The 25,375-nt window shown below is 54.0% G+C and overlaps 10 protein-coding genes across 10 annotated transcripts; 7 read left to right on the top strand and 3 right to left on the bottom strand.

The window, feature by feature from the left end:
* Window positions 1–891: 891 nt before the first annotated feature.
* Window positions 892–4,061, bottom strand: ACET3X_001216 (uncharacterized protein; the record flags this gene model as incomplete). The annotated part of the gene is made up of 7 exons (XM_069446483.1): window positions 892–1,005; window positions 1,055–1,956; window positions 2,021–2,161; window positions 2,228–3,709; window positions 3,769–3,880; window positions 3,933–3,939; window positions 4,015–4,061. 7 exons carry the CDS (start codon window positions 4,059–4,061, stop codon window positions 892–894), a joined length of 2,805 nt encoding a protein of 934 aa, XP_069311458.1.
* Window positions 4,062–4,681: 620 nt separating this feature from the next.
* On the top strand, window positions 4,682–5,980 carry ACET3X_001215 (uncharacterized protein; the record flags this gene model as incomplete). The annotated part of the gene is made up of 1 exon (XM_069446482.1): window positions 4,682–5,980. One exon carries the CDS (start codon window positions 4,682–4,684, stop codon window positions 5,978–5,980), a length of 1,299 nt encoding a protein of 432 aa, XP_069311457.1.
* Window positions 5,981–6,543: 563 nt separating this feature from the next.
* On the bottom strand, window positions 6,544–8,961 carry ACET3X_001214 (uncharacterized protein; the record flags this gene model as incomplete). The annotated part of the gene is made up of 2 exons (XM_069446481.1): window positions 6,544–7,630; window positions 7,679–8,961. 2 exons carry the CDS (start codon window positions 8,959–8,961, stop codon window positions 6,544–6,546), a joined length of 2,370 nt encoding a protein of 789 aa, XP_069311456.1.
* A 1,629-nt stretch (window positions 8,962–10,590) lies between these two features.
* Window positions 10,591–12,584, top strand: ACET3X_001213 (uncharacterized protein). The gene is made up of 3 exons (XM_069446480.1): window positions 10,591–10,741; window positions 10,802–12,055; window positions 12,113–12,584. The coding sequence occupies exons 2-3, from the start codon at window positions 11,111–11,113 to the stop codon at window positions 12,248–12,250; spliced, it is 1,083 nt and encodes a 360-aa protein (XP_069311455.1). The 5' UTR covers window positions 10,591–10,741; window positions 10,802–11,110; the 3' UTR covers window positions 12,251–12,584.
* A 353-nt stretch (window positions 12,585–12,937) lies between these two features.
* On the top strand, window positions 12,938–14,041 carry ACET3X_001212 (uncharacterized protein; the record flags this gene model as incomplete). Its single annotated transcript, XM_069446479.1, has 3 exons — window positions 12,938–13,069; window positions 13,158–13,524; window positions 13,602–14,041. 3 exons carry the CDS (start codon window positions 12,938–12,940, stop codon window positions 14,039–14,041), a joined length of 939 nt encoding a protein of 312 aa, XP_069311454.1.
* Window positions 14,042–14,680: 639 nt separating this feature from the next.
* ACET3X_001211 (uncharacterized protein) lies at window positions 14,681–15,895 on the top strand (the record flags this gene model as incomplete). Its single annotated transcript, XM_069446477.1, has 2 exons — window positions 14,681–15,306; window positions 15,385–15,895. The coding sequence occupies 2 exons, from the start codon at window positions 14,681–14,683 to the stop codon at window positions 15,893–15,895; spliced, it is 1,137 nt and encodes a 378-aa protein (XP_069311453.1).
* Window positions 15,896–16,598: 703 nt separating this feature from the next.
* Window positions 16,599–19,505, bottom strand: ACET3X_001210 (uncharacterized protein; the record flags this gene model as incomplete). The annotated part of the gene is made up of 3 exons (XM_069446476.1): window positions 16,599–18,030; window positions 18,079–18,864; window positions 19,135–19,505. The coding sequence occupies 3 exons, from the start codon at window positions 19,503–19,505 to the stop codon at window positions 16,599–16,601; spliced, it is 2,589 nt and encodes an 862-aa protein (XP_069311452.1).
* A 1,320-nt stretch (window positions 19,506–20,825) lies between these two features.
* Window positions 20,826–21,649, top strand: ACET3X_001209 (uncharacterized protein). Its single transcript, XM_069446475.1, has 3 exons — window positions 20,826–20,919; window positions 20,970–21,229; window positions 21,280–21,649. The coding sequence occupies exons 1-3, from the start codon at window positions 20,871–20,873 to the stop codon at window positions 21,400–21,402; spliced, it is 432 nt and encodes a 143-aa protein (XP_069311451.1). The 5' UTR covers window positions 20,826–20,870; the 3' UTR covers window positions 21,403–21,649.
* A 214-nt stretch (window positions 21,650–21,863) lies between these two features.
* ACET3X_001208 (uncharacterized protein) lies at window positions 21,864–22,611 on the top strand (the record flags this gene model as incomplete). The annotated part of the gene is made up of 4 exons (XM_069446474.1): window positions 21,864–21,899; window positions 21,954–22,031; window positions 22,083–22,298; window positions 22,348–22,611. The coding sequence occupies 4 exons, from the start codon at window positions 21,864–21,866 to the stop codon at window positions 22,609–22,611; spliced, it is 594 nt and encodes a 197-aa protein (XP_069311450.1).
* Window positions 22,612–23,420: 809 nt separating this feature from the next.
* On the top strand, window positions 23,421–24,858 carry ACET3X_001207 (uncharacterized protein). Its single transcript, XM_069446473.1, has one exon. It carries the CDS (start codon window positions 23,597–23,599, stop codon window positions 24,515–24,517), a length of 921 nt encoding a protein of 306 aa, XP_069311449.1. The 5' UTR covers window positions 23,421–23,596; the 3' UTR covers window positions 24,518–24,858.
* The last annotated feature ends 517 nt before the right edge of the window (window positions 24,859–25,375 follow it).

Raw genomic sequence — 25,375 nt, 5'->3', positions numbered from 1 at the left:
GTGCCCAGGTGGAGAGATGCGGCAGGCGAGCCAGCGGAGAAGATGGAGAGACTACGGTACTGCCACGACTACCACGCAGCCTGAACGCTTGCACTGTGCGCTGCAGAGCGACACGCGGGCGGCTACAAGGCACTGGCAGAGCGAGACTCGCAGCTGTGCCTCACACAGAGGGCACCACGCAAGGAGAAGGCGTCGTCGCTGTCTTGCTCAGCTTGTGCGACGACACGACGCATCACATGCGCTTCTGGCCAAGGTCGGATAGCTGCGCTGCGCTGCGCTGCGCAGAGGGTCCCGCCTGCTGTGGGGCTCGGCAGGGGAATTTGTCAAACAACGGGAATCTCGACGGGAAGGATAAGCTTGGCCTGGCCTCGACACACGGCGCTGACGATGCTCGCCCAACTCGCTGCATGTCTCTTCACTCATCCACGACGATACACGGCGCGCGCTGACATGCGGCTGCTTCGGGAGGCTTTCTCCAACGGACCAGCCGAACGCTGATCGTCCTACGCCATCGCACCAGTGGCGCCTCCGCCTCCTACTCCAGCGATCCGCCCGCTCAGCTTTATAAACAACAACAATGGCTTCCAACCACCTCTATCCAAACGTCGCCATCTATCAAGTCTGCCATTTCAAACTATTCAGCTGCACGGAGACGCCGATAGGGAACCAGGCGATCCGAGTACACCAGTCCACGACCGCACGGCTTTATACAGAAACTAACGTCACATTATGGGACAAGCCGTGAGGTCAACCAATAGGACGCCTGTCCGTAACGGAAAGCAAAAAGAGCAAATTAGAACACGAGCCTAGAATATTCCTAGACGCCCCGACCGAAGAAGCTTTGGACAGAGCAGCCAGTACCGTCCGCCCACGACGGGAGAGTCAGCCCAATCATGCCGGCGGGATCATAGTCCATGTCGCAGCGTCGCAGCTAACTTCCTCAAAGTTATGCATGACATCGAATCCCATGGCCGAAAAGCCGTCAAAGTTGCCGTCTCCGTCCATCTGTCCGTGTCAGTATGCTGTCGTGGCTACACAATACACGGCTACTCACATAGTCGAGCAGGCATGCGTTGCACCCCAGCTGCTTGATCTGTCGCATGCCGAGAAGGATCAGCCCCTGCAGTAGTGTCGAGTACTCTCCTACTCCAGGTGATATGACGGGTGAGGAAATGCCTCCAGCCGCCTCGTTGAGGTCCTTCAATGGAGGTATGTACTCGGCAAGTCGCGAGTGGCTGTTGTAAAGCACAACAGTGCCCACCAACGCCCCGTCCTCTGGGCGCTTTGCCCGGATGATACCACAAGCTGTCGGGTCAGTGAGTGCAAGTTTGTACACCTCCGCTAAGCCTTGGCGATTGCTCGTCTTGATATGGTCGAGAATAGGTCCTGCATAATCCCATCCGTACACAAGATCAAACTGTGCTCCTGCGCCTGCTAGACTCTTCGCCATGCCAGTCGGCGGACTCCATGTCTGCAAATTGCGCGCAACCATGTTACAGACTGGGCGAGAAAGTGCTGCACCCCACCCAAGCTGAGCAAACCACGGTCGAAGTCGTTTGCGCTCATTTCCATGTCCGGTGGGGATTCCAAGATACATGCTTGGGAGGCGTGATCCAAGCTGGAATCTTTTGACACCTTCTTTCTGCAAAAGTGTACGAATAGCTCGGTTGTGCAGGGAATGACCAATCGAGAGCTTCCTCCTCGCCGGATCCACAAACAGGGCCCCAATCACACCAGTGCCAGTGGCCTTGAAGAAGTAGGTTGAGCAGAATCCGTAGAGTGCCTGTGTGCTGCTGTTTCTAACAACAAAGTGCGATTCCTCTACTTCCGGGTGGTGCAAGATGAAGGAATTTGACGTCGCGCTTGACAACTCTGATCGCTGGCCGGGAGCTGTGCTTTCGACAACAGCTGCAATCAGTGTGTCCAAAGCGTTTCCGTCCCTCTCTTCGTTGAAGACTGCAGACGTGAAGATACGACGTCAGTATATGTCTTTTATAGATTACGTACAGCCACAACTTACTCTCAACAAGCCAATGCTGCTTCGATGGGTGTAATTTCTGGCTCTTACTGATAGTGCCCGGTAGCGTTCCGGAAGGAGTCAATTCGCCATACAGCACTCTGACGAGGGAATTGAGTGCTGTCTCCGTGAAATCGTAGGTGCCTATAAAGTTTGGTGTACCAAGTCAGTATTCGTCTCACATGCAGTTCGTGCATGGGTGTTACTTGCATATATATGTCCCGATCGATGTATCGATCGCAAAATCGTACGGGCTCGAAACTGCCACGACAACCAAGGGTTTTTCACGCCTCTCGCCACCAGTCGTATATTGCATGTTGCAAATCATCGAGACATGCTTGGTGAAGCCATGCTGGTACAGATTGCGATTGGCATCAGCCGTAAGTACGATGATCGCACTCGCCCGGTTGATGAGATTTTCATGGACTGGGCGAACACCGTTTGCAGTGTAGGATGTGTGGAGAAGTCTCCCGTTGCGTTGTCTGGCGAGAGAACGGCCCAGTTCTCTAAAGACTCGTTCCCCACTCATGACTGACGAGCTCCGATCCCATACAGCAGGCTCTGGCGAGTGGGCTGTCGCGCCATTGGCAGCATCGGATATTGCTCGTGACGCCGCCGATGCAGCCAAAGGCTTTACCAGCGGTGTCAGCAGAAGAAGCTCTTCTTCGCTCTCAAGTATGTTCGTTAGCGGTAAAAGTCTGTTCTTGTCTCGTACGACTGTGATGGAGCTGTTGTATGCTTTGGTTGATAGTGCAGTATGCGAAGGCTGCAGCTTTTCCAGGTAGTTGATGCCCAGCGGGTTCAAGGCTTTTTCCCATGAAGTGCACTTCTTCTTCATGGCTAGCACGCGTCTCAGTGAATTGAAGATGCGCTCTTTGGAAACCGTGTCGCTCTCGATGCCAGTCTTCAGCCCTTTCAGCCCTTCTTGTTGAAGCGAGAAGGATCGACACAAAAGTACCACATCGCAGCCAGCATTGACCGCCATCACTGTGCCGCCGCCTACGCCAATGTTGTGACTGAGAGCATCCATCTCCAGACACTCTGAAACGACGACACCATCAAACTTTAGGTCCGTTCGGAGAAGCTCGTCAACAACTCGCTCAGACAAACAAGCGTGCATCGCATTGAGTCCAGCCGACGACATGGCGCAACCACCAACCATCATGGAGTCAAGGCCCTTCTCAATAGCCTTCTTGAACGGTATCAGAGCGCTTAAGCTCAGTTGCTCCAAGGATTCTGTGATGATGGGCACGTCAAGTGTTGAGCCTAGAAACTCTATATTACCGTAGGAAGGAAAGTGTTTACCCAGAGTCACCACTCCGGCGTCCTTGTAGCCTGCCATGAAGGCGCAGCCAAAGGCAGACACTTCCTGAGGATCGTCACCAGCCGTCCTTACCCCTAACGGCTGATTGCGTGCATTGGTGAGTACATCCAGACATGGACCGAAAATCCAATTGATGCCGCACGCAGCAATCTCCTGCGCAGTTGCTTTGGCTACTTCGAAAGCCAACTCAGTCGAGCCTGTTGCTGCCATTCCCATGTTACTCGGATATTGACGGATGTAAATATCATCGAAGAGACTGTTAACGCCGCCATTTTCCTGATCAATTGCAATGGCCAGCGGGACAGGGTGGCCAGCATCGTGAGCAATCTTCTGTAGCTCGTAGATAAGCTGCGTAGTATCTTCGGCCGCTGTGGCAAGTTAGTCAGTCCACGACGGCGAATAGCCAGAATCCGGGAAAGCTGCTGACATTTCAAATTCTTGGCAGTAAGTAGTAGGCTGCCAACATGATGTTCCTCGATCAGCGTCCGAATGTGAGGAGTGACCGAGGTGCCATCGAAGCCCATCATAAACAGTTGGCCCTACAAAGCCTCTGTCAGCGAATCCTGCGCAGCATGGGCGGATGCGACCCACCATAGTCCTGCATCATAGGCAAGTTAGCCTGGCCCTCGGTCACATTGCGCATTCTCAGGATGCGAGTGGGTACCATGCTTACCTATCGAGGTCGTCCCAGACAGGATCCATGTTCTCGACCTTGCTCATGATGACAGCGCCGCCGTGTCGCAATAAAGTCCTGAATGCGACGTGGATTTGCGGGTGGGCACCAAGACTCGAACGTGACTCGCAGATTGGTAGTGGATGAGCGATGAGGAGGATGGCACGGTAGCATTCACGCCATTCCGAGCTGGGGTACGTGATTAGCGAGCCGCTAGCTATCGCAAGCCTGTCCATCGTTACACCATCCACTTCCTCCACTATCAACGACATCCACTCCGATGCCACCTCACATGCAACCGTGATACACCCGGATCGTTCGGCCAAATGCGATGATCATTGTGTTACCTCGATCCCACTCTCCACTCTCCACTCACCCTAAGCAACTGCACAACGTGCCTTATGGCGACGATGCAGGCCGTGCAAGACAAGTCTACCCGCCATCGATGACTCAATAGCATCGTCGCATGAAGATGGCTTAGGGATGTAATCGCGATAGAAGTAGTAGATGGGCTGCGGGTCCCTTTGCAGAGGTCGTTGAGCTTGCTCGCCCAGAAACAACCTACCACTCCTTCCACTCATTCAGTTCTTAACTCAAGATACACCTTTTTTTTTCCACCCAACAAGCATCTGTTACCTAGCAGGAATCTAGGCTCACGCGAACGACCATGCCATCGGTTGCATCTGTCCATCCCAAGAGTTTCTCGGGCGTCATAAAGTTCACCAACTGCTTGTTGGTAAAAGACAATGCTCTGGTCAACCAGGACTTATGGATAAGCTCCAAGAGCGGCAAGATTTTGAATGGACAAGAGATCCTGTACGAGTATCGCACTGCACCGGAACAAATCGTCGATCTGGGTGGACGCATCCTCTCACCAGGTCTCATTGACACCCAACTCAATGGCGCGTACGGTTTCGACTTCTCAGTGCTCCCAGATGAAGGCATGTCGGCCTACGCCAAGGGAGTGCATCGAGTCAATCGAAGCTTGGTAGCGACGGGTGTCACATCATACCTGCCAACCTTGACTTCACAACTACCAGAGGTATACCAAAAGGCACTGCCATTCCTAGGGCCCTCAAGCGCCGCTCGCGATGCATCATACGGATCAGAGTCTCTCGGTGCCCACTGCGAAGGACCATTCTTGAGCCCTACCAAGAACGGCATCCACAATGCACTTGTCCTGCGCGAACCAACAAACAACGCCTCCGAGCTGGAAGCCTGTTACGGCACCGACAACCTGCAAGCGCCCTCGCCCATCAAGCTCATCACCCTCGCACCCGAACTCCCCGGTGCCCTCTCCTCCATCTCCCACCTCAACTCGCTCGGCATACAAGTTTCAATAGGGCACTCGGAAGCGACCTACGAGGAAGCAAAATCAAGCATAAAAGCAGGTGCACGAATGATAACCCACCTCTTCAACGCTATGCGCCCCCTTCACCATCGCAACCCCGGTATCTTTGGCCTCCTCGGCACACCCTCGTCCTCTATCCAGAAACCGTATTTTGGTATCATCGCAGACGGCATCCATCTCCACCCGACTTCCATAAAGATCGCATGGAATGCTCACCCCGATGGTCTGATTCTCGTTACCGATGCCATGGGGTTGGCAGGCATGCCAGATGGGACATATGATTGGACAAACGGGTCGCGCATCATCAAACAGGGCCCTTTGCTGACGCTCGAGGAGAATGGCAAGATTGCGGGAAGTAGCATTCAACTTGTGGACTGCGTCAGCAACTTTTTGAATTGGACTGGGGCCAGTGTGCCCGAGGCTCTCAAGGCGGTTACTGAGACACCGGCAAAGATGCTGGGACTACAGGGTGTCAAAGGCACGTTGGACGAGGGCGCAGACGCGGATTTGGTGGTATTGGATCTGCAGGGAGACGAGGGCGGGGAGAAGAAATTTGTGGTGGATGAGGTGTGGAAGTTTGGGGTTAGGGTTTTTGATCGGACGCAGGACGAGTGATCGAAACACTTTCCCACAATCGGCATTCTTGTCGCGTTGTATGTACAGTCAGCTTGTTGTGTAGCAATGAGGGTATTTCTACGGATATCACAACAATAATGCAACTCCCGATCCGACCAAAGTAATTATCCACCCAAATACGTCAACTCTCATAATGTAAATAATGTTGTTGTTCTTCTATCTATCTGTTCTCAATATGAACTCACGCGACATTTGTACTCGCGGTTCTAAACTCCCACCCGCGCAATATGTACAAGGTAGCACAGCAACGATAAGCGCCAGATGCAGCCCTACAAGGCCTGCTTCCCGTCTCCAGAGATGATGCAAGAAAAAAGTGGAAAGCTATGAACATAGCATACAGACGTGTTGACTGAAAAGGAAATGAGGCTGAAACACCGAAATATGCCAGGTATGCATCGAGACTCGTAGGTCCGTGTTGACAAAACGCCGTGGAACACCAAACACATGTAATATACCCAATGCCCATGAGGAAACAAGTATCCAAAAATCGTGCTCAAGCATCGTTGCGAAAAGAAAAAAGCGCTTTAAATCATGCCAGTCATTCACTTAAACATCCACTGACAGTGACATGCGTCCGAAGGATCCATACGACGCTGTATATCAACCGGACTTTCACGCTTGTCCTTTCTGTCAAACGTGATTGTCTCGGAGGGCTGGGCGGCGAAATACTCTTCGTAGCTAGGGTCTGACTCTTGCAGCCATATTCTGATGGGACTGTCGTTCGGGCTAGGTGCTGTTGTTATCTCGCCATTGTCGAGCAGAAGCATTTGTTGACAGTACGGCTGCGGTGAATCGGGGAGGCGGCGTTCTTCAATCTTGACGATCCGGGGATAAGGTGGCATACGAGGGGTGGAAGAAGCGTCTGAAGCGGAATCTCGTTTCGCGGCTGGGGCTGGGGCTGGCACTGCCAAATCGACAGGCGAAGGCGTTACAGACGGTTCGGGAGACTGTGTGGGACTCGCAGAACTACTGATTGACGTTGCCACGGCAATATTTGCAGCACGATCGTCGGTTGGCTCAGGCGTGGGCGTAGGCCACTGTGTAGGAAACGATGTGAATGAAGCAGCTGTCGAGTTGTCATCAGAGTAAATGTAACCCTCGATATAAGTGCGATTCCAGTAGCAGTACCAGGGGTAGTCACCAGGTTTGACCTCGAAACGCTGCCGGTACTTGTCGTCCTGTCGCTTTGTGAGGCCTGATCCGAAATTGAGCTCATCGGGTGGCAAGATGACTATTTTGTCGTATCGAGCAGAAAAATGGTAAGCTGGACCATAAGCTTTATAGTCGAGGTCGAGCACTAGGTCCATCGGCTGAGTATCAAGCACAGGAGTCTGAAGACCATATAGTATCGAGCCTTTTGGTACAGAGGGACCAACGCCTATAGATGCAACTTGCTGGCTTTCACCACCAATGAGAGTATCGTTGATTGATACGACAAGAGGGGCGAAGGTCATCTTGCATGACCATGCGGAGTACTGGTTTGCCTGTGTTAAGCATCCGGGGTTGCTTTCTTGTGGTATACCTAGAGGAAGTGCAAAAGCGCCGGTTGGCAGGGGTAACAGTCCAGCAGGAGTCGAGATGGGAACTGCATCAAAGAGTGACCCGTTTTGACCTGTGACTTGGGGTTGACTAGCAAATGTTAGTTGAGAAGATTGTCGAACAGCGACGAATACTTACGCGTCCTCATGAGGATCTTCACCCTCATTTTGATCGCCATTGTCGCCATGCTTCTTGGCAGCAAAGGTACCGATAGCTGCTCCAAGGGCGACGGCAAAGACCAAGATAAGAATGAGAACGACAAGGCCCACACCCATAGGCACCTTGCCCCATAGCTTCCTCTTCCGCCAACTCACCTTGCTCTCGACTGGCTCCGCTTTCTCTGAGAAGTGATTCTCTGTCGTCAACAGAGATGCGGAAGACGAGTCGGAAGCCTCAGCCGGAATGGTACCGCTTTGCGCGGAGGTGGAGTTGGCAGGGGCCAAATTACCGGTCTGGGTTTCGGGCCTCTGAGGTGGTAGGCGGGCGGGTGTAACGGCAGGTAGCAGAGGGGCGGCAGGTAGAGGAGGCGGCGAGAATGAAGTGGTGCTCAGCGGCGAGACGGGTGATGCGGGCGTGTTGAAAGGATCCTCTGCGTCGACTTGGACAGGTGCAGGGATCACACGTGACGATGCGCTTGCCTCGGCTGCCAAAGACGCCTTGGTTGGACCTTCCTCTGGATATCTCGAGTAGGGTGGTAGCTGCTCTGTGTGTCCGTCGGGCCCAATGATGTCCTGCTCCTCGCCATCAGGCCCAAGCACTCTGCGATAGCCGTTGTTCAGGCCCGGAAACCCCACGGGGATATTTGATTGGACCTGGGGCACAGGCGGCTGGGCTGGCTCATCTGGCTCCTCTTGGTCGACAATACCGCTTTGCGAGTACATTGCATATGGGTGTGTCGGCCGTTGCAGTGACATTGACCGATGTGGTTGGCGTTCGGTAGAGCTTGTTGCTACGCTAAGTGGCCGGGCCATTGATAGCTGAGGATACATGCCATATGGGTGGCTGGGGCCCGTCTCAAAAGGGTTTTCGGAGTTGCTCGTCGTCGCAAAGGAGCCAGCAGAGCTCACCGAGTCGCGATGCGCAAGGGGCGAGTGGTGGCTGGGCCTACGGTGGAGGGGCGATCGGCCGTCCTGTGTCATAGAGTCCCGCACCTTGGCGGTGCTGTTGCGCGTGGCCGTCCTGCGCAGGTCGCTCTCGGGGTGTTTCGACGTCGAAGCTTGTCGCTGCGGCGCGTCGCCTATCCGGTCGTGGTTCTGGCGGCCGCCCTGCCATGGCTCGCTTGTGCTGACTGGTCGGAAGCCATCCGAGACCGAGGGCATGAAATCCTCCTCGTCCGGGTCGACTTCGTAGTCGTCGCCAAAGACATCGGGGTTACTCGGCCGCCGCGATGGCTCCTCGTCGTTGGTGTTGCGTCGGTCCATGGCGCCGAAGTGTCCCTGAGCCACAAAGGCCCCGTTCCTCTCCCCTGTCCTGTCGGCCCTCCCAGAAAGCGATGCCGGCGTCTCGTCGAATTATTGCTCAATGTGGCGTGCGCGCTCGGCAGCGATGAATGGCGCGCGTGTAGCGAGTGTGGTGCGAATTGGCGTGTGTCGTGTCGTGAAGTTGGTAGTGGAGAGAGGGTGCATCACGTTTGGCAGAGGTTGTCCTGAGACGCTGGCGCCACTAGAAGACGCACGGGCGAACACCAGCCTTGGAACTGGGAACCTTGGAAGCCCTCGATAAGCGCAGCCAACACCAACTCATCAACCTCCCACCTTGAATTTCTTTCGGTCCATCGTCTCGTCGCACTGCATCCTTGTCAACGGTGTCTGGATGACTGCAAGCACAGTTTTGCCCCTCTCGCGTTAATATACGGCCACCTTGGGACTACCCGGCCTTGTTCATCTCTAATATTGGAACGGCTACTTTCATTACTGTCAGACAGAACACGGCCAACACAACTATCGGCCACTGTTTCTTCGGTTGTCTAAGCAGTATTCAGAGAGCATTTTGTATCCAGCATGGAGTTATTTGGCAAGACGAGACACGCGGTACTTTTATATACTCGCGTACTGTGCACGCAATGCACGTGTTGAACATGTCACCTGCAGCGTCATCTGCCCAGGATGTCCCAGTCAATCTGCTTAGTTGGATATCCAGTGGTGGCACATTTTCCACTATACAAAGCGGTCAATTACCATCCGTTCCGAAAGACATGGCTGACGCTACCGCCTTTGCTTCCAAGATTCCCATGCCATGCTTATCCGCTGTGTGAATCTCGGGCATCTTAATGTCGGTCATAGTTTTGGCAGGAAGGAGTCGACTTCGGCAGTCCCAACCAGCTGACTGCTACTGAGCACATCCGGGCCCATAAACATAGAATCGCAACTCGGGTCCACAGGCAACAGTACTTTCGTCCTGTTCTGACTGTGCCAGATGCCCTGCAGTACCCCCGAGTTGCACATCTCGCAGCCATCGTGACGCGGCATTACGCATACGGTCGCGGCTGTGTCGTGAGCACACGGCAGGTACTCTCACCCTTCGGCGGGTATGAGGATTGCTAGTTAGGGGTGACTTGTTGCAATGGGCTGATGGTTCCTGAGTGCCTGACTAGCTGGTAATTCCCTGCATGCCAAGCGTGACGGCGATAGGCGGTCGAGCGAGCAACTTCTCCCGCTCGGATCAAAAGGGCCAACTGGCCATGATAGCAGCATGGTCGTGTGAACTCGGGATAAAGGCCCCAGCAGCATGCGCGTCGTGTCCGACAGAGCAAGGCGGCATGCACACTTTTCTTTTTGGTGGAATCATGGGCCCCGCTATCGATACCCACGCCGGTCTTCGCAGCGAGACCCTGAATGCACCGAGAAGAATGTACCGAAAATCTCAGGGACTAGCAGACACAACAATCAAGCGCGTGGGCCGCTGCTGGCATTGTTGAGGCCTAAACCTGTGCACAAAACCCGTTAATTCTCCCTTTTCGAGCCTTGTCCCCACGCCCTACTAGCATTGCCACGAAACTGAACTGATTGCCGCTACCAAACTGCACCTTGCCATTGTCGCGTAGGATTTACTCGTCAAACTACTTAAGGCGGTGAACTCCCCTCCCCTTGCCAGCACACTCCCTTTCTGCTCCCCTTCACAACATTCTGTACTCTTGCAAACATGGCTGCTCGTCCTTCCAACATTGGCATCAAAGCCATTGAGCTTTACTTCCCCAGCCAGGTATGTCGTCCATGCTCACGCGCCGCTCTGCAACAATGCATGCTAACCAGCCGTCCACAGTGCGTTGACCAGGCTGAGCTCGAAAAGTTCGATGGCGTCTCTCAGGGCAAATACACCATTGGTCTCGGCCAGACCAAGATGTCCTTCTGCGACGACCGTGAGGGTGCGTTGAACCTTTTCTGACTGCGCGACTACACCACCCTAGAGACGAGAGACTAACACCTTCTCCACGCAGACATCTACTCGCTCGCCCTGACGACAGTCACCTCGCTGTTCAAAAAGTACAACGTCGACCCCAAGAGCATTGGCCGTCTCGAAGTCGGTACCGAGACTCTGCTCGACAAGTCCAAGTCTGTCAAGTCTGTGCTCATGCAGCTTTTCGAAGAGTCTGGCAACTACAACATTGAGGGTGTTGACACGGTCAACGCATGCTACGGCGGAACCAACGCTCTCTTCAACTCGGTAAACTGGATCGAGTCGTCAGCCTGGGACGGCCGTGATGCCGTCGTTGTTGCTGGAGACATTGCGCTCTACAAGAAGGGTAACGCCCGCCCGACTGGTGGCGCTGGCTGTGTTGCCATGCTCATTGGCCCCAACGCGCCCATTGTCATGGATGCTGGCCAGCGTGGCTCCTACATTAGGCATGCGTATGATTTCTACAAGCCCGACTTCACCAGCGAGTATCCCGTCGTCGACGGCCACTTCTCCGTTCGCTGCTACACCGAGGCTGTCGACGCCTGCTACAAGGCTTACAACGAGCGCGAGAAGACTCTCAAGTCGCAACAAAACGGAAACGGCGTCAACGGCAGCCAGGAGCTCGAGACGGCTCTCGACCGCTTCGACTACATGGCTTTCCACGCCCCCACTTGCAAGCTTGTAGCCAAGTCGTACGCGCGTCTGCTCTACAACGACTTCCTTGCCAACCCTTCCAACCCCATCTTCGCCGAGGTTCCCCCTGAGCTCCGCGACCTCGACTATGCCACCTCTGTGTCCGACAAGACTGTAGAGAAGACCTTCATGGGTCTCGCTAAGAAGCGCTACGCGGCTCGCGTCCAGCCCAGCATCCAAGTCCCCACCCAGTGCGGTAACATGTACTGTGGTAGTGTCTACGGTAGCTTGTGCAGCTTGCTCGCCAACATCAGCAGCCAGGACCTCGAGGGCAAGCGCATCGGCATGTTCAGCTACGGAAGTGGTCTGGCCTCCTCCCTGTTCTCCTTTACCGTCAAGGGCAGCACCGAGAACATTGCGAAGCAGCTTGACATTCAGAACCGTCTCGAGAAGAGGCGTGTGGTCGCCCCGGAGGTCTACGACGAGGTAAGTCTCTTGAATTCTTGTTTATTGTTGAAGCACCCTACTAACGCTTCCTCTCAGATGTGCAACCTCCGTGAGCAGGCTCACCTCCAGAAGGACTTCACTCCCAAGGGAAGCGTTGACACCATTGTTCCCGGCACCTACTACCTTACCGGCATCGACAGCATGTTCCGCCGTTCCTACGAGGTCAAGCAGTAGACGACATGTCTGCCACATTATACCCCCACAACTTCATTTCTTCCTTTGCTTGCATTCTGAGCATTTGCGGGAGTCATCATCATGATTCAGCTTAGACTCGGAAGGTTGCATCATTTCACACTAGGTGTGTGGGCTTGTGGTCCCACTTTGTTGACCGTAGGGTAGTGTGAGGACGTGGTATCACGATATTACGATGGATGACAGGGATGGGAAGGACTATACAGGTATATTGTCACGATCTGCATGGATGCATGACAAGAGTTTTGCCGCCTTAATATTGGCTTCTGATCGAAGCATCGACACTGTAGATAGACTAATACGATGTTCAAACTTGTAACATGGTCCCACAGCAAGGCAAAAGACTTATCCCAACCGACATCGGCATTGGCATTGGCATTAGCATTGGCATTAGCATTGGCATTAGCATTGGCATTGGTATCCAAGCGGCAGCTAATTAATCCTGGATCACGGTGTATAATGCTAATTTTATTGTGGTATTACTCACCGTGACCAATTTGGTTCGAATCGAACCTCGGCTCAAGCTCGAGCTCCGCGTCGCGATTGCCGCCCCGCTGCGAACCTGTAAGCATACAACACCGACTGAGCTCCCACTTCCTTCTCAACCCGATCTGTCGTCCTCGTAGTCGCGCACTTCTATCAGCGTACATCATCGTATCCACTTTCAACATGGGTAAAGAATTGGGTCCTGGCGTCGGCTTTGAATTCCCCTCGTATGAGGTGAAATGGCTGAAGCGCGACCTGCTGCTTTTTGCAAACAGCATTGGCGCTACCTACCCAGATGAGCTACACTTCCTCTACGTAAGTCTACCTGATGGAACTAAGAGGCATCGCCAGCCTTCGGGCCCGCATGCGACGAGCTACGTGATGAAACTAACACGTCATGCAGGAGCTCCATCCCTCCTTTGCCGCCTTCCCGACTTATCCCATCATCCTCACCTTCAAGCACACAGACCAAGAAGTCGTTGACTTTTACGCGCGCAGCAATGCAGAGCCTATTGAAGGTGTTCCCAAGTTCGACACCAGGCACGTCCTCGATGGCGAGCGCAAGATCCAAATCCTCAAGCCACTTCCTGTGACGAGCGACGGGCGCAAGTTTGAGATCAGGAGCAAGGTACTCGGTGTTTATGACAAGGGCAAGGCTACCGTCGTAGAGACGGAGCAACGCCTTGTTGACGCTGAAACTGGAGAGACCTATACCAGATCTGTAGGCAGTGGCTTCTACGTTGGCCAGGGCGGATGGGGCGGACCGAAGGGTATGTCGTTCTCTTGAAGTCCTTACAGTGCTAGCAGTCTATCAAACGCGGACAACATTGAACTAACCCATCCACAGGACCCAAACAGCCCAACTACCCTCCGCCTTCGCGTAACCCCGACCACACGCACGTCCACCAGACCACAATGGAGACAGCACACCTGTACCGTCTGAACGGCGACTACAACCCTCTCCATGCCGACCCCGAGCCAGGCAAGAAGATGGGTTTCGGTGGCCCCATCATCCACGGACTGTTTTCGTGGAACATGTCTGCACATGCCATCTTGAAAGCGTTTGGTGGCTCGAAACCTGAGAACTTGAAGGAGTTCCAGGCGAGATTTGCGGCACCTGTCAAGCCAGGAGACAAGCTGATTACGGACATGTGGAGGACCAGCGATAAAGATGCTGACGGGTTTGAGGAGATTAGGTTCATCGTAAAGGTCGAGGGGGGGAAGACCGTTCTCAGCAATGGACGCGCGCTTGTCAAGTGCGAGGGGCAGGGCAAGGCGAAGTTGTAGATGGATCTATATTTACTGCGTCGCATTCTCAAGCATGTACAAAGGCCATGTAGGGTGTGTTACGTATCAATCTTAGTAGATTCAACTTCAAATTTGCACGTATACAAGTATATACTTTGTCTGAACAGCACCTCGGCAGCAGGTCTAACGTGCATCATATGCGCCGAGAGAGGCTAGATCCTCCGTCATCACACAGCATCCCGCAGAGAGATCAATCTGATAAGATGAACGTGCAGCTCACGTGTACCACAGGGATGCTGTGCTGCCGTGTCAGGGACCCAACTGAAGCACGAAACGCAAGACCATTTCGAGGCCGGTAAGCACGGCAGAAATGGCTTTTAATATTCGCCTGATGAAGTAGGCCAAACTCGCACAAAGTTTCAAAATCACTTGCGATGAAACCCTCTCTCCGAATTGAGAAGGTGAGTTGTGAAAGAGGTCATTGCATTCACCTCTTCTTCGAGGCCTCATATATTACTACTTAGTCTTGCTGGGCATCAAGGCTGCTTCCCCTGCGTGAGACGACGCTCCTTTTCCCTCTTGCTCGGGTACTCACTCGCCCGTAGTTCAGTACATCGACCCAGCACGCAGGCGCAGCTCTCTGCCAATTGCGCATCTTCGCAACCCAACATTGCGATGATGCTCTTTACCCTCCCATCCACACTCCTCCCATCGCTCGTCCTCCTCCTCTCCACCACGCCAACAACCGCCTATAAACCCCTATCAGATGCCTTCCTCCGTGCGATTCCCTCCCCGGACACGGCCATCGACCATAAAACGGGTCCTCTTCTCGCCCCTCTCCTCATCCCCCGCGTCCCCGGCACCCCAGGCCAAACCCTCGCACAGCAACATCTAGTCTCGTACTTCCGCACCGAGTTACCAGCCTGGAACATATCCTGGCAAAACAGCACATCAACGACGCCAACGTCGCAGGGCGCAGAGCTGCCTTTTGCGAATCTGGTCGTGAAACGCGAACCACCATGGGTCAGCAAAGGACAAGCCAACCTCCTCACATTGGTTGCGCATTATGATAGTAAGCTCCAGCCGAGCGGGTTCATCGGCGCAACGGATAGTGCGGCGCCGTGCGCTATGTTGATGCACATAGCCAAGGTGGTTGATCCGTATATCCAGCGCATGTACGACGAGATGTCTGCGTTACAAGAGGGCGGGACAGTGGATATGGACATGGGGATTCAGATTTTGTTTCTGGATGGCGAAGAAGCGTTTGAGCGATGGACTGATACGGATTCCTTGTATGGATCAAGGTACGTTTATTGTCATGGTCCTGATTATCACTTTACCTCGAATATACCTACGCGTATACTAACACAATCCGCTTCTAGATCCTTAGCACAAGAATGGGCCTCTACATTCAACCCCCCCTCTGCAGCCTCGAAATTCTATCAAAATCGCACTCCGCTATCTCAAATATCTCTCTTCATGCTCCTCGATCTCCTGGGCAGCGCATCACCCACCGTACCATCCTACTTTCCCACAACGCACTGGGCATACCGCCAACTTTCGACCATAGAATCACGACTCAGGGATCTAAAACTCCTCGAATCGCAGCCCAGCTCGCCGTTCCTACCCGATGTTAACGGGACCATGGGTGGTGGTGGTATCTCAGATGATCATTTGCCATTCATGAGCAAAGGGGTGGAGATATTACATGTTATCCCAAGCCCCTTTCCGAGGGTATGGCATACCATGGAGGATGATGGCGAGCATTTGGATGCAGAGACTGTGAGAGATTGGTGTAAGATTGTCGGAGCATTTGTATTGGAGTGGTTGGACATGATGGAGGTGTGGGATGAGCCCGGCGAGAGAGCAGATCAGAGAAGGTGGCTAGGATAGATCAAGTGCATAGACGATATAAAGAGAATGACCATTTTAGAGCCGAATCGTGGTGGCATACATGAACAAGTGAACTTGCTGTCTCATATAATTATGTACAGAAACGCTCGCCCAAACCCATTGAACCACCCGACCCGTATCTCCTCGATGACGATGCGTATGGATTCATGTCGTTAATATGCTGAACGCGCAGAAAGACGTGCAAACCACACGCGCATAATACACAAAGAATGATAAATAAGCAGCCTCGACTTGGCAAAGTACCATTAGAACTCCGACATGAAAAAAAAGCGAAAGCAATGCACCAGCGCAATGCAAACCCATAGCCCAGCAAAGAAACATCGTATCTACTGTAGTGTGGGGAACTGCAGCAATTTGAACTCATTCTGTGAAATCTTGTAATCGTAATCAGTCGCGCGCTATGTCGGGTCCCGGCGTTGTCGTCGAAAGACATGTGGCGCACACCCCGTGTCATCGTGACCATGCCTAAGGTCGGTGACAGCGGCGACTGATGGGGCAAATTAGTGAAGGACTAGAACGTAGTTCAGGTCCTGTGTGATAGGCTCCGGGTATCCAAGAAAAGACTCATATCAATAGTACCGTCGTCATGTACTGGTAAGATAGAGCAAAGCAGAAACTTTTGTCGGGTCGTGGAGGAGCCTAGGATAAAGAAGAGCAGGCCGAGTGTATGAGTATCTGCTCATCAGACATCGAATTGACCATGGTTGAAGACGTCGTGTTCGTTACTGGGAACGACGCCAGACATCCTATCTCCGCGCCCTGCAGGTCGATCCCAGTTGACGTCATCTCCGTCGTCTTCATCCATTCGTTCCAGAGCATCGTTTCTGTGCCTGTCGTTGCCAAATTGTTGCTCCATTGTACTCTGATCGGTAAAGGTAAAGCCAGCAAAGTTGGCTTGCATAGTTGGCGACAGCGGTGTGGATGCGGGGTTGACACCTGATGCCAGAGCAGCTGCGCGTGCGTTGAGAGAACCGGCGCCGTTGAGAGCGTTGGTAAACTCTGGGTCGAAGTTGGAAACATCCAGCTCTCCCTTGAGTTTGGGCTTGAATGGCGGTACCACATTCTTCTTACCCAGCGCCTCCCAGTCGATGTCGGCAAAGAAGGGGTGCGCCTTGAGCTCCTCGGCATCGCGTGTAGCGCCAAGCCTGTGCTTGGGGTTCCTATTGAGAAGTCCCTTGACGAAATTCCTACCTTCAGTGCTGAGGGCGTCCCGAGGGAACCTGACCTTTCCAAACGCAATGTTCTTGTACATTTGCTGGGTGTCTTCTGCGTAGAAAGGACTCCAGCCGCAGCACATCTCAAACACTAGGACACCGAGCGACCAGAAATCGACCATCTTGGTGTAACCGTGCTCATCCAGGAGGACCTCGGGTGCGAGGTACTCTGTGGTTCCACAGAATGTGTTGGTCGTTGCGTTCTCGGTAAGGTTAGCCTTGGACAGACCAAAGTCGCAGAGGGCGATATGACCGTTGGCGTCCAAAAGGATATTCTCGGGCTTGAGGTCTCGGTACACAATGTTGTGTTCGTGCAAATGTTGCAGGGCTAGGATGAGCTCGGCAATGTAGAACTTGGCACGGCCTTCCTGGAAACGGCCTTCTCTTTGGAGATGCCAGAAGAGTTCGCCTCCAGACATGTAATCAGTGACAAAATATAGATCTGAGGGCGTCTGGAAGGAGAATTTGAGTCCGACAATGAATGCCGAGTCAGCCATGGCCGTCCGGACGAGGATGTTGCGTTCTCCAAGTGTGTGGGCAACCTCCTTCTTCTGCACGATGACCTTCTTGGACAGGACCTTCATAGCGTAGATGCGGCGAGTGTCGCGCTTACGTACTTGGAACACTTGGCCGAATGTGCCCTTTCCAATGAGCTTGAGGATTTCAAAATCCTCTGGACCATAGTGCTTCTTCTCCACCTTTTGGAAGTTCAGCTTGAGGTGGATCTCTCCAGTGACAACACCTCCCTCGCCCTCTCGAGGCTCCAGCGGGAACCAGCCGTCGTATGGCTCGCTGTATTCGACCAGATTTGGGCAGAAGCGGACGTGGCCGAGGAAGGCCTCACCGTTGGCCCGGTCGTATACGGAGACGTCGATTTCGGCATGGTCACCCACAACGTCACTACAGCTGTCAGCATCAGCGCAGATGGGGGGATAGGTAGCCACTCACAACATGGCCTCGTGCTCCCACTTGGGGTTTGTCACTTCCTCCAGAGAGCCATTCTCTCTGGGATCTGAGCTGTGTCCGCTGTTGCTGCTCTGCCGGCTCTTCATGGGAATGGCCATTGGAGTGCCCATCTGACTCTCGGTCCGCTTCATCTGCATGGGCGGTCGCTTCGAATCATCGTGCCTAGGACCGTCTGAGATGTACTCAGCCCATTGGAACTGGCAGACAACGTAGGGGTCTGTGCTGGGGCGCAGACCGCGTCCTTCAGAGATTGTGACTGCAAGCTTGCCCTTGGGGGCCACGACGGGAGCCGTCTTGCTCTCCTTGGACTCGTCGGAAGCGTTTGAGGCGCGGGACAGGTTCGAAGGCTTTGGCTTTGATTCTTGTGAGCGGGTGCGCGGTGTCTGAGGAGGTGTAGCCTGTTGCACCGGCGCAAAGTCGCCTTGCGTTAGCTTCTCCGATTCACCAGTCAACTGCGAGGTCGAGGGAGTTCGGGAAGAGGCACTGGGGGTGGGGCTGGGCAGCATCTTGGGGTGGGTGGATGACTCTTGGTCCTTTTCTCGGGGGTCCGACACTTGGGAAGCAGTGACGGGTGCGGGGGAGGGGTTGACCGTAGAGGAGGACTTCCGCGAGGGCATAAGAGAATCACGAACCTGGCCAAAGTAACTGTGCAGAATACCCGGCAGTCGCTTGTCCGTCGGGTCAGGCTTGGGTGTCGTGGCACCCGGCGGCGTGGAGCTAGTGGAGCCGATCTGGTCGTGTCCGTCTTCGTTGTTGTCGTTGGTTGCGCTGTGGGGCATTAGCAGTGATGAGGGCATGGAATCGAGCGACAGGGGGCAAAAGGACGATGAAGTGGCGGTGAGGGTGGTGGTAGTGGTGGTGTGAAGGTAGGAGTCGTGGGTGCAACGTCTGAGGACTGAGCAGCGATGACCAAGCGAAGCGATGTGAATGGTGGGCTGGGTAGTGGTGGTGATGATGATGATGATGCGTGGTGTGATGCGTGGCAACATGCAAATGCGCAGGCGAAAAGGCAGGCAGGCAGGCATTCATGGTTCTTACCGTGTCATTGCTTGCCGCAGCAGGTCGGCAGCGCCAGACGAGGCGTTGCCAGTCGTGTGCTGGGCCATGGTGTTGGGCTGGCGGGTCGAGGGCGCAGTGCCGACGTTGAGCGTGGAGAGGGTGGGCACGACGCTGCTCGACTTGTTGCGTAAATGGTGGCGGGGTCGAATGGTCTTGGTCGAGCTCTCCGAGGCACGAGAGACTAATCCGGGACGTTGCTGGTGGAGGGCATCGACCGCGGGGCCTTGCGTGGGAGGAATCTTGGTGGTTTCCCGGAGACTGCGTCGAGACGGGCTGCTCGAGTACGTGTCGCTGGTGGGAGATGTCGAGAGCGAGCTGTCTGCCGGGTCCGCAGTTGGGCGTGAAGTCATAATAATCCCTTGGGTCCTGGCTCTGCTTGCTCCGAGCGGCCTTCGCCCTAAACAAGCGCGTTGCAACGACTGTGCGAAAACTCTGCTCTAGCACTTTAACGGGGCAGGCTGTCCGAGTCCTGCCAGCCTGGAGACGCGCGCGGGCGGTGTACAGCGGTACTGGGGACTGGGTCCTGGGGCTCTGGGTAGACGTGTTACTTTGGGACCGTGGGAGGCGTCTGGGGGGTCTCTCGGGAAGTGTTGGATGCTCGCCCTCTCACACACTTTGATAGCAGCGTCACCGACAAACGAGTTAGGCAGGCGCCGTGTAGCTCACTGGCTGAGCATGGGCATGAGCTCTCGGATTCACGCACCGCAGCCGGGCCTTGACTGCTTGATATCAACCTGCCCTCTGCCAGCGTGATTGCATTTGCACCATGGCACCATGCCTTGGTCTAGCAGCGCCGCCGCCGGTCCTCTCCCCCATCGATAGCCCGCCGCCAGCCCGTCCGCTCGTCCTCCGGTTTTCACCGCCACTGTCATCTGTCTCGGCGAGCAGCATCACCAAGTCTCCCAAAACCACACGGGAACAGGCCATGCAGGCTGCGTGCGCCAAGCAGGTGCAACCCGCTGACGTAGTTACCCACTACCTTTGCTTTCTGCCGAAATGTCACTGGGCCGGCATCGCCCAAACCGGCCGGGAAGAGATACAGTCCCTGGCTAAGATCTCGGAGCTGGTCCCCTTCGCTGCCAATCATCGCCTCCACTGCGCCGTAGCCGGTGGAGCACGAATACCCTCACATCAATGCTCAAGCCATGGCCTGCATCAAGCTCCAAGACTGTCGTTTGAAGAAAAGCCTCAACGCTCCACCCGTGATGCCACTGGCACATTAGCGACATGTGGCCCGATAGCACCAGATAGCGTCCGTGGAGCTAGCCATGCCATTACCTATCTGTTCAGCACTAACTCTCGCCTTGACTCGATTATTACAAACTGCCCATGCATGCCGCTATACGAGCAACATGGTCTTCTCTCGCCTCTGCACCCTGGCTAACTTGACTTGTCGGAAGCCAGACACCCATGGTCCGAAAAGGCTGCGAATCCTCAACAACACGTTTTGGTGCTGCACTTATCTTGGTGAAACGAATAAAAAAAAATGATCTTCACAACTTGATGCTTGACAGGGCCGTCAAGCCGTGTTTGCTGCCTGCTGTCGTTACACAATGAATGGTCCTGCCTAGGCAAAGGGTCCTCATGATGCCCCAGCTCGGCCAAACAGCCGGCCCGTGCGGCCCATTTGCATTTCTTACTTAGCAGCGCTGCAACCACGCGCAAGACCGAAGCTCAAAGCCAACACCCTTACCGTTGCCGCGCATCCAACCACCATGTCTGACCGCGAGTTTGGCGGCAACGACGATCTGTCGCTGCCCAAAGGTCGGCAATTTCAGACTTGATCCGCCCTGTAAATGCTAATGCGCCCCCAGCGACCGTCCAAAAGATTGTGCAAGACATCCTCGCCAGTGAGCCTGGCATGACGTTTGCGAAAGATTCGCGCGACCTCTTGATCGAATGCTGTGTCGAATTCATCACCCTCATCTCGTCTGAAGCCAACGAAATTGCCGAAAAGGACGCCAAGAAGACGATAGCCTGCGAGCACGTCAAGGCTGCCCTGGAAGAGCTGGATTTTGGCGACTATGTCCCAGCCATCCTCGAGGTGGCCCAAGACTACAAGAAGCAACAACAGGTAGGCCGACAAAGGTGCAGGTTACGCGACGACTGGCTAACGCGGGGCAGAATCGCGAGAAGAAGCAGACCAAGATCGAGCAGAGCGGCATGACCGAGGAACAGCTCATCGCTGCGCAGGAAGAACTCTTCAAGAACGCTACGAGCAAGTTCAACGCGCCGCCCGCGCAATAGTGTTGCTCCCTGTGAACGACTTGTACGAATAATGGCTTCAGTTGTGCGGCGTTTGATGGGCATTGCAACGGCGCGAGGCAGGCGTTTGACTTAGATTAGGGATACATCAAGGGCATTCAGGGTGTACGGGCCGGCATGTTTCAAGCATAGAAATAGGCGTTATCCAAGGGACATGCAAGTCTGGAAGGCTACAACACGGTACTCGTGGTTGTCGCGACAGTAGATATTCTATTCTCTCTGCATGCATTCACACACACTCGCTTCCTGCTGCTTCGTGACGGCGCGCCCAGAGCAAGAGGCGCATTTGTATCACTGCCAATGACGTCGCGTTGGGTTGGGCCCACACACCCCGCGTGGCCAGTAGCCGCATCCCACCTACAGCGCTGCCCACTACTGCCCATCTCCCGAACCACTACCCATAGCACAACTCCACCAACCCCTACCTTGCCCAACTGTACATCATGTCGGGTCTCGAGAATGCGCTTTTTAACCTAAAGGTAAGCTAGCTTGCTTGTTTCGACGCCAACAAACGCTAAGCTTACACTCATCAGTTCACAGCCAAGTCGCTGAACAGGCAGGCGCTCAAAGCCGGCAAAGAGGAACAGGCAGAGAAGACCAAGCTGGAGAAGGTGAGTAACGTGCTTTTCACGCCACAGATGTTGTATTGACGAGTGTGCCAGGCTATGAAGCAAGGCCACAATGACATTGCACGTATATACGCCGGAAACGCGATCCGCAAGCAGAACGAGAAGCTCAACCTGCTGCAACTTGCCTCACGCGTCGATGCCGTCGCAGGTCGCGTGCAAACAGCAGTCACCATGCGACAGATCACAGGCAACATGATGAAGGTCAACCGGAGTTTAGACGTGGCTATGAAGTCTATGAGTCCAGAGAGGGTACGCGGCACTCACAGCTTCCTGATTCACGGTCGCTGACAACATACAGATTGCCTCCGTCATGGTCGACTTTGAGAAGCAGTTCGAGAACGTAGACTCGGCCACAGAACTCTACCAGGACATCACCTCCTCCGCGACCGCCGTCGGTACACCACAAGAAGACGTCGACCGTCTGATGGCACAGGCAGCAGACAAGGCAGGTGTGGATTTACAGCAAGATCTCCAAGAAGCCACACCAGTCAAGACCAAAGTTGGGCCTACCGAACAGGAAGAAGAGGCGTTCACTGAGAGGCTGCGTGCGCTAAGGAATTGAGATACAGACGGGATGTCCAGGGTGTATTGGAGTTTGGGCGCATCACATGCAAGTGAATCGTTGGGAAGACTAGGATAGTTTCGAAGCGGAGTCCTTTGCCCGTGATTACAAAAGTAGTCAAGAATTAAATCAGCCTTCGTTAACTGGTTGTGGTCGCAATATATGTCACACCGCCTCCACATCATCGTCTCATCTCTGCGTCTTCGGTTTCTCACCGGTCGCTAGAGGACGCCGTCAGCTAAGCACTCGCAAGATCGGTATCTTTCGGAACTTTGGCAGATGGCTTCGGCTAAGTTGCTCATTACTCAGCCGCGTTTACCGGTTGATATAGACATCATGAGTCGTGAACTGCCCGCTCTTGTGGGCATACCCTGGCTGCGAACTTGCAGTTTGTCACATCCTAAGCGATAAGCCTATGCACAGCTAGATGCGCTGTTGTTCCAGCCTATGGGTTGATGGAGTAGTTTGCTAGCATTGTAGCAAGACTATGACAAGAGAGGGGTGCAGTGTCCTAGCTCGAGGTGCCCCGGATCGCCAACTTTGGTCGGTTTCCCCACGATGGACCCTGCATTTACACAGACATGCCATGCAGTACACATGATCATACCTCAGCCGATGCTACCCACGGCCAACTTACCTGCGAACGTCCGATGATGCAGGTTTCAAAGACATGGACCAATCAACGGACCCAGCGCTCGACTCGGCAGCTCTTGCTCCGACGTCGGTGTTCATCCCGGAGAACTTTCAGCTAAACTCCGATATCTTTCGTCAGTGGCTGGTGAATCAAATCCCTCAACAACAATAACAGGTGCTCCTGTGTTATGAATCTTCACGGCACATCGGTCGCGCTCGAGACACACGACCAGAGACAGTCTACCGGAGACTGCAAGCGTAAAGCGCCCGCGGAAAGAGCAGGATTGAAGAGCTGAAGTTTTCACATGCAGCACAGAAAGAGAGAGTTTATCAATCACCGGAGGAAGCTGCAATGGGGGAAGAACAAGCCAGCGGTGTAAACACGCCTTCTCTTGCAATTCCCAAACCCAAGCTGCCGTTGCCTGCAATGCGCACACCTACTACCTCGACCGACACACCTCGCGAATGGAATACCTCCAAGCTCGGCCTACGCATCGGCGTCGACGCCCTCTCAGCAGGCGCCGCAGGGGTACTCGTCGCGCCCATTATCACCATGATCGATAAAGGCATCATCGAAAACGCAAGCGGCAGGAACACACTGGGCGCTAGTCTGAAGAAGAGCGCCGTGGAATTACTAGCAAAACCCCACCGATTTGTGGCAAGCAAGCCCTTTGTCCTCATCTTCAGTCTGTACTTCGGAACGTACTTTACGGCGAACAGTATCGACACAGCTTCTGCGACCGTGAAGCCTACACAAGGGTTGCAGAAACAGACTAGCGGAACGAGCAAGTTCCTAGCTACGAGTACAGCAAATCTGGCTTTGTGTCTGTACAAGGACAACCAGTTTACGCGGCTTTTTGCTGCGCCGGGATCCTCTCCACGGCCTGTTCTTTTGCCGACTTTTGCGCTCTTTACAGTTCGCGACTGTCTTACCATTTTTGCTTCGTTCAATTTGCCGCCGCTGCTCGCGCCCAAGGTGGACGAGCGCATGGGCGACGAAGTGAAGAAGTATGTTGGCGCGCTGAGCGTTGCGCAGTTTATTACGCCTGCTGCGGTTCAGCTTGTGAGCACGCCATTGCATTTGCTGGGTCTTGATTTGTACAACAGACCTGATGCTGCGGTGGGTGGTGTTGATGGGAGGGCGGGGCGCGTTGTAAGAGATTGGGCCAAGAGTGCTGCGGCAAGAATATGTCGTATTGTACCTGCGTTTGGTGTTGGCGGTGTGGTCAACACCAAGGTACGAAAGAATATGATGGGAAGGCTCGAAGAGTAGAGGGTTTGGGGGTTATACAATCGAGGACGATCAAGGCCTGTGTTAGCGGCTTTGGTGACAGAGGCGACTACAACCTACGCAACCACTCTCGAGATAAACCCCTTCCGAAGTCGAAGAAGATACGACTTTCATACCGTGATTTTCTACAGTCGCGCTCGGCTGGCTCGACGTATACGATGCGTAGATTTTGGATGAAGATACGGCAGCAACCTTTCTCGGGCATCATATGGCGTTAAGATTCTCTTAGAACAATCTCATCTCACTCCACCAGCACGGCATGGTATGGCATTATCGGCGTTCTAGAGGTGATTATTTACAAGCAACAATGAAGCACAACAGGCATTTCCTGTCCTGACATGATACTTCCTTTGACTGCGAGTATTCTTTTCTTGTCCGTGCTCACTTATCGTTGGTTTGTCTTTCTCAGTCTGCCATTTTATTGTTCAGACAGGCTAGTTTTGGAAGCAGTATCCCATTGAAACTAAACGGAATTCTCTGTTCCATGAATCTAAGCATGAAAAATGCAACATGCTGCGCTAGGGTGTTCTAGGTTTCCCGCGTTCACGTTTTGTAATTCCTTGCGCCCCTCAGACAACTACAGGAAGAGCAATCAATCGTCCTTGTATGGTGATACTCTACCTGGGCAACTACAGGGGTGGCGTTCGATTTCCAACTCCCTTGTATGGCGTAGGTGCGCGCTGGAAGGATGCCGCTCCTACCACGGGTGACGCCATGGTCGATTCGATATATGGAACAGTCCCGACCGTTACTACTATTCTGGGGTGTGGCTGCATGCCAAATCTCGGTTCGCACGTCTCCCATGCTCGCACGGATGTTCATACGAATCCACCATGCGCT

The sequence above is a fragment of the Alternaria dauci genome, chromosome 1, assembly GCF_042100115.1.
Source record: "Alternaria dauci strain A2016 chromosome 1, whole genome shotgun sequence".
NCBI classification, from domain to species: domain Eukaryota; kingdom Fungi; phylum Ascomycota; class Dothideomycetes; order Pleosporales; family Pleosporaceae; genus Alternaria; species Alternaria dauci.
The sequence above is the reverse complement of the archived record's forward strand: the minus strand, read 5'-3'. Positions and strand labels throughout refer to the sequence as shown.

Coding starts and splice junctions, on each gene's coding strand:
- ACET3X_001207 (XM_069446473.1), top strand. CDS start 23,597: ATGGGGGAAGAACAAGCCAGCGGTGTAAACACGCCTTCTCTTGCAATT.
- ACET3X_001209 (XM_069446475.1), top strand. CDS start 20,871: ATGTCTGACCGCGAGTTTGGCGGCAACGACGATCTGTCGCTGCCCAAA. Junction 20,920..20,969: donor CGATCTGTCGCTGCCCAAAG/GTCGGCAATTTC, acceptor ATGCGCCCCCAG/CGACCGTCCAAAAGATTGTG. Junction 21,230..21,279: donor ACTACAAGAAGCAACAACAG/GTAGGCCGACAA, acceptor AACGCGGGGCAG/AATCGCGAGAAGAAGCAGAC.
- ACET3X_001213 (XM_069446480.1), top strand. CDS start 11,111: ATGCAGCTTTTCGAAGAGTCTGGCAACTACAACATTGAGGGTGTTGAC. Junction 12,056..12,112: donor CCCCGGAGGTCTACGACGAG/GTAAGTCTCTTG, acceptor GCTTCCTCTCAG/ATGTGCAACCTCCGTGAGCA.